Source organism: Pteropus vampyrus, unplaced genomic scaffold (assembly GCF_000151845.1).
Source record: "Pteropus vampyrus isolate Shadow unplaced genomic scaffold, Pvam_2.0 Scaffold369, whole genome shotgun sequence".
Taxonomy (NCBI): Eukaryota; Metazoa; Chordata; class Mammalia; order Chiroptera; family Pteropodidae; genus Pteropus; species Pteropus vampyrus.
The window spans coordinates 466540-473800 of NW_011889150.1; the positions used below are offsets into that span (position 1 = coordinate 466540).

Genomic DNA, 7261 nt, shown 5'->3' on the forward strand with positions numbered 1-7261 from the left:
AAGGGCATCCCCCCAAAACATTCGCCAGTTCCGAGTGAAAGAGTGACTTCATAGTGAAGACTCCATCTCAGTGGGGACAAATGGGGCGCGCATGCTACCCGATACGATGCAGTGAGCTCGGTGACATTCCCACACACGCACACACAAATACGGCCTAAATCTAACCACAGGGAAATGTCAGACAAGATCAAATTGATGGGGCCTTCAAGAAACAACTGTCCTGTAATCTTCGAGAGTGTCGAGTCTCAATCGTCGAGGGCAGCCTGCGGAACCGATCGGGTTCACAGAGACGCAAGAGACGAGGCAACGGCACGCGACCCATCGCCAGGACCGGACCTTTCTGCTGCAGAACACGACAGGGACAGACGGCCGGGAGCAGGGCCCGGGCTGGAGGCAGCGCTGCGCCCGCTGCTCTCCCCACGGTGACGGCTGTCTGTCTGTCTGTGCGGGGCCACGTCCTTGCACGAGAATGGCACACCAAGGTGGCGGGTCTACGCCCTAGTGTGCAGGGGAACTGACTCCTCGAAACGCAGTCTTGGGCCCGATCCCCGGTGCTCAGTCCAGCAGGCCAGGGCCCGAGACCCTGCCTTGCTGAGGAGCGTGTCGGTGATGCCGATGGCGGCACCGTGTGGACCACGCGCTCACGCGGCTCAGAAGTCTTCGTCTCGTTTCGTGAGTTTGAAACATTCCAAGACAAAAAAACATAAAATGAAGATCACAAAGACCACGGTTTGCTCAGAGAGCCTGCTGTCGGCAGACTCTTCGGCAGGACGATGACCCTCAGTGAGGGCACGGGGACCGGGCGGTGGAGGGCAGCGGGAGGCCGCTTGACCAGGGCCTGGCACATCTCCAGGCTGCGGACACGGAGAATCCTGACAGAAACAGCACGCGTGAGAGCTGGGTGCCTGGCGTTAGGGTAGGCTGAGACCCCAGCACTGCTCTGGAACTGAGGGCTGCTTTGATATGAGGCTTCGCCAAGTCAAGGATGAGCATTGTAACCACCAGGTGAGCCACCAAAAACTATTAAAAGGATGGTAATTAGTAACTAAATAGAGGGGAAGATGGGATTTTAAAAGATCCAAAAGAAAGAAAGGAAAAAGACACATGAAACAAGTAAGAAAAATACAAACTATGTCGTAAGATAAGCTATTTAAACACAAACGTATCAGGAACTGCATTAAATGTGAACAGGTCAATATTCCCAGAACTAAAAACACAACTGTTTTCAGGTGACAAGGTGCCCACCAGACACACAGAGACAGAAAGGTTGAAATTAAAGACGTAGGAAAAGCTCCACACTGACCAAAACAAACCTGCAGATGCTACTAAGTACTGGGTGAAGTAAACGTCGACGTGAGAGCCGCCACCAACGGCGAGGAGGGAAGCTTCGGAACCTACGGGAGGGCAGGTGCCCTGAGAATTTGTGGCAACTCTAAATTTGCATACCTCTGACAGCGGCCTCAGAATACATACGAAGCCAAACGTGACAGAACCAAAAGGAGACACCACGAGCAGTGGCGGATTCCCACGCACCCCGCACAGCACACAGCGGAGGAGACCAACGGCCAGCGAGAATGAGGACGCTCCGAACAATGCGACGGCTCTGACGACAGGCGCACGGGGTGGCGGCGGCGGCGCCGTCTGCCAGGACCCGGACACGTCTCCAAAACGGACCAAGCGCAGAGCCGCACGTCAAGTCTCAATCACGTCCCAAGGGCTGAAATCCAAGTAGGATTCTGACTAAGTGGGGTTAAGCCGCAAATCAATGAAACGATAGTCAGAAAGATCCCCACTGCTTTTAAACTACCTGGGAGAACTCAAATTAGCACACTGGTCAGAAAAGAAATCGGGTTACGATGAAAAAACACTTTGGATTGAATAACTATAAACAAATAACACCAAGAACCATGAGATCGAGTTGAGCCAGATTTGAAAGGCAATAAGTTTAGTTTTAAATGCACAGATCTGAAAACAAGACATGCTAGAAATCAGCGATCCACCTACTCATCTTAAGAAGTTAGAAAAATACTAAATAAAAGCGAAAACGAGCAGTCATCAGTGAACTAGAATGTGTTACAGTGACGCCGAACAGGAAGCTGCAGGAAAAGCCCCTGCCGAGTGACAAGGGGAAGAAAGAACACGGCCAGGCCACCACCAGGGACGAAGGGGGCCAGCGGTCCTTCAGGGCCCCCTGCGCTGGACACAGGCAAAAGGACCGTTTACACAGCTCACGCCAAGAAACTGGAACACTTACACGAAACAGGCAAATTCCTGGAAAACGCGACTTTCTGAATCTAATGCAAGAAGGAATAGGACACCGAATGTGCCATATTCGTGACAGAAACTGAACCCGTGGCTTACAGTGGTCCCGCGGAGCCCCGCCAGCCAGCCCCGCTGAAGGCTGAGGGAGCCGCAGCGCCGTCCTACGCCGGCTCCTTGGGGAACAAACGAGAGGCAGGGGCCACCGCAGCTCGGTGTGTGACACCAGCACGACCCGGCAGTAGGAACCGACGACGGTGTGATCGCAACAGGACAGTATCATCCGATCTCTCGGGAACATGGATACAGAACACCCCAAACCGTGGGAGCCAGGCCCAGCTCCGTGAAGAGCATGACACACACGCGAGTGCCATCATCCCGGGAAATCGGGCCGTGGGTCAATCACCGGGACTGATCACGGCAACAGGAAAAGGAGAAAAGGCACCAGGGCAGACACCGTGGGATGAAGCGCAACGGACCCGCCACGCCCAGCAGAAATTCTGCGGAAAGGACTGACAGAGAGCAGGGCCTTCGCCGCGCGCAGCGGGTGCGGCCCCTCCAGCGAGCCCCTCCGGCGAGCCCCTCCGGCGTGTCCCCTCCGGCGCGCCCCCTCCGGCCCCTCCGCGCTCTGACTCAGACAGAGCTGCGCCCGAGCCAAGGCAAGAAAACAAAAGGGGTGTGGGGACTGGGAAGAAAGAAACCGCCACCGTCTGCTGCCATCTACTTCTTTTCACATTCTGTGACTTTTAAATGACCATTTCCGTAGAGCTAATGCTTGGAACTGCCTGCGTTTCTCGTAATGGTCACCACCGTGGCCTGGCTGTTGGTTAACAGGACCGTCCCGTACTCTGAGTGGTGTCGCTACGGCAGTTAACGACAGGGCCACCCGCAGACCTCGCCGTTACACGAAGGACCACACTCGTGCCATCAGCCCTCCCCTGCGGCACGTCAGGCTGTCCCCGCACGCAGGAGCGCACAGCCAGGCCGTCTCTGTGCTGCTGCGCCGTGTGACAGCAGATCGATCCTCTGACAGAATTAGAAAAATTTTTTTAATTTAAAAGAGCAAAGCGTTCTCATAGGTAACTTATTTACCCGTTGGTTTGTAAGTTCTCCATCCACGCACCACCTGCAGGCCCCGGCACCAGCGGTTTGGACTAACGGGCGACAGGGGAGAAGCCAGGTGGCCTGGGTCGTGATGAGGCGCAAGCTCTGCGGAGCCAGGGGGCGGAGGGGCAGGTGGCACAGGGCTCCGCACATGAGCACGGGGCACCTGCAGTACCACAGGGGCGCCGAGGGCGGGATCAGACTCAGGGCGCCCGAGAGGAAGCCGCAGTGGGATTCAGTAAGACGACAGAGCCCTGCACAAAGGCAGCAGCTGCCACGACACAGGAAAACAACGCCCCCTGTACGAGGGACTCCGCGGGACCCAGTGAGTCAGTAAACGCGGAGTGGGGACAGTCACCAAGGGCGGGCGTCCTGGCCTGTGCCGGAGTGGGGACCCAGGCACCCACTGCAGGGAGGAGCCGCCAGCCCCTGCATGATGAGGCTGCGGACCCCCAGTTCCACTCGGAAAGAGAGTGAATAGACATGCACCCGCACACCTACAAGGCCGGAAAGGGACACGCAAAAATGCCACCTGTGGGTAACTCGGGGGGGTCTCTTTACAACTTTATGTATTTTCTAAAATGTCTACATTAAACAGACTCACTTTCAAAACAACCAAAAGAACTTACTTTAAAAAAATGTCAAAAATCTCAGACAGACAGACAGACATGGGACACTCTCGACATCCCATCAGCGCCAGAAGAAATTTGTGTCAAACCAGAGCATTGCAGCAACACGAAAACATTCAGCTTTCACCTCATCGAAACGCCGAGTGCTTAGCTCGAGTTCTAACCCAGATAGTCACGCCACACACTTGCCGATGACAAACCCCAACTGCAGCCGGTGCCGAACGGGTCAGGTTCTCACCAGCCTTCCCGAGAAGGCTCTCGCTCGCCCTCTGGACCCAGAACGAACTTAAGAATGTTCCCTCGGTTCCCGGACGCGTGCCTGAAATGATGCTCCAGACCACTGTGAAAACAAATACTCCACTGAAAAGGTGTGCGAATCAGATGAGCAGACAGACCAGGACGGCAGCCGGGCCCGCCCACCTGCCCGCCCCTGCCCATCTGCCGGCCGCTGCCCTGCGCCCGCCCCCCGCTCCCAGCACCCCTGCAGGAACCACGGCCTTCCACGTAAGGGCTGGTGGACCACGCAGAGTAAGCAACACCGGAAGCCCAACCTGACATGGAAGAAACGCAGATGAAGATGAAAGGACAGAGACCGTTCTGTACCAAGGTGACATGCTGACAAAGGCTGTCCCCTGCAGCACACGGCACCCTGAACATCAGGCTGTGCGTGGTCATTCGACAAACCACGTCAGCTTTCCCTACCACAACGGAGGGGAGAAGGAGACTCATTTCAATAAAGGAAGCTCTTCCACTAAAGCAAACAAACAAAAAGCAGCAACCAGAACCACTTCTCAGAGAAGCCACTTTGTTCCGGGTGTCTGGGACCCCGCGGCGGGTCGGGCCTCACCTCGACGAACTTGTGGAAGACTCTGTCACTCTGGTGAGCTCCGATCGTGATTTCTGGGAGATAGACCGGGATGGTTGTGTAGTTCAGCACCTCCAACTTATTCTGAACCCTGGGAAACAGGACAAATACGGGTCACACCGAACCGTCAGAATAAAGGATAAAATCAATAAGGCTGATTTCGTTAAAAAAATCCATATTTAAAAAACCGTAAGTTCAAATAAATGCCATTCATTCCCAAGCTGTCCCCTCGAAGCACAGTGGTAGGGAGGAAATGCTCTTTTGAAACGAACGTCGCAGCTGAGGGGCGTCTTTCAAAAGCTGGGGGGCTGCCTCGGGGGACAGGTGCAGACTGGAAACATAAAAAGGAGCCACAGTGTGCTGTAAACACGGGACCAGCCGGAACAGAGAGCTAAAATCAAACACCATGTGCTATGTAGCCAGGCACATAATATGTCCTCATTAAAGAACTGTACAATTAATGAGTCTTGAGGAAAAGAACTTCTGAGTCACTCGGTTCCCCTGGGTGGACAGCACAGCACGGGGCCCCCGCCGCCCGGAAGGCTGGGCGGGCCGGGCCGGGCCGGGCGGACTCCCACACGGGACGGCCTGCTGTACCATTGCTCATAAATGCGCCCATTCTCCGCTTTCTCGGCACCGATAAAGTCAAGTCCTGGGACACTCCCTGTTTCACCATTTTGTTTTGCCCATTTCTAAAATATTTATACTTTGTTATAATTTGCTTAAATTAAACTTGGTCTGACTATAACCACTATACTTGAAGATGAAAAGCATTTTTGGGGCTTTTAGAAAGAAACATTAAAATAAAGTCCTGTCTTAAGGGCTCAAAGCAAAGAAAATAATTACTTTAAATGGCCACTTTCCCATTAAGGAGTTATAATGGCAGATGTTTCTGCTTGTAATGGCTCAGACGGAAGTTCTTTAACCGTCTCTGGCCCTCGGCCACTGCGTGGGAACGAGCCCAGGCCCATCACACAAACCCAAGCCCTGTCCCCGGCACCCCGGGCCGACTCCGCTGCAGTCAGAACCCCCAATCCAAATCCAGGGCCCAGAGGTCCACGGTCTCTCCCCTCAGAGGACCACAGGACAATCAAAGCCCACGGCAGGTGGAATGCGAGTGGACAGGAAGTAATGTCACATCCAAGTGTCACCAGTAAAAGCCACGTCACTCATACAATGACTGATAATCCAATAACCAAATGCTGCCACGACAACGTGTCTGTCTCTCCCGAGTGTCCCGGCGCGGACACGCACACGGCTGGGGCGCATGTGCTCCAAGACCAGTCTCTGCTGCAACAGGAAGTGGGGTACAGCATATCCTTCATAAGCATGTTATCAGTACACATCTTTTTACTTTTAACGCAAACAGAATTATTCTATGACACAAGGACAATTTTTAAAAGTGATCTCGCAATAAATAATTTCAACTAAAAATGAAGTTCGTATTCTTATATGTTAAGGAATATCAAGGCAGAGTATGATGTGGTGTTCTCTATAGTTTGAAAACCCTAAAAAATTATGCAAAATTTGAAAGCGCTTCTTACTAGCCTGGGAACGAGCGAGGAATACACAGAACAACAGCGCCATCTATGCCTAGTTTGGCGGAATTACAGTTTACACATAACCACCCCACAACAAAGGATGCAGCTTTGAACAAATATGCTTCAAACTGTTTTTGAAAATTAAAAAAAAAATAATCTGCTGCAACTATTCCACAATTTACTTAAACTGGCTAAAATGCTCTCTCGATGTATTACAATGAGCTTAATGACGGCTGTTAGGAGAGGCTGTTAGGCAGCCCATCTCCAGTAACCCCAAGTCTTAACCTCTAATAAACTACAAATACAGTCTGGATTGAAGATAAGGAAGGAACGAAGACAACAGGAAGCTTTTATGACTCACGAAGCAAAAAGCAGTGAAAGCAGGCATTCTGCTCAGGGAGCACTTACTCTAATGAAGGAGAATTCAGAACCGGCTGAGGATAATAAAGCCACTTAGCATCGTGAGCCTAAGTGCCCACGTCAGAAGATAACCTGTACTCAGATCTGGTTTACAGCACAAGGCGCTGTGCCCCAGATTTTAAAACAAAAGACCGAGGCAGGAAAAGACCGAAAAAAGTAAAATAGTAAATTATGTTTTATGACTTAACCTGGTCCCCAGTCAACAGAATATCTATACGTGCTCCTTAAACGTTTCCAAGGCACAGTTTTTAGTTTCGCACCGAACTGTAAAGTCTGTTTGAAACACTTACTTCTGACACAGCCTGACGCCTCACGGCTTTTATAGCACTGAATGACACGTCACGTTAGAAGGGCATCCTCCAGGGTCTCGGGGTGCGGGGGAGAAGGGGAAGCCCCAGCTCTGGGGAAGGAGGGGGCGGCCCAGGGCCCCAGGCAAGTGGAGG

At 52.6% G+C, this 7261-nt stretch overlaps 1 protein-coding gene across 1 annotated transcript in view; it reads right to left on the reverse strand.

The window, feature by feature from the left end:
- NDUFA10 (NADH:ubiquinone oxidoreductase subunit A10) overlaps positions 1-7261 on the reverse strand; it is a 26901-nt gene that overhangs the window by 9101 nt on the left and 10539 nt on the right. Inside the window, exon 6 of the mRNA XM_011379695.2 lies at positions 4840-4948. Within this exon, the coding sequence (XP_011377997.1) occupies positions 4840-4948 (109 nt within the window). The remainder of the gene's footprint in view (positions 1-4839; positions 4949-7261) is intronic.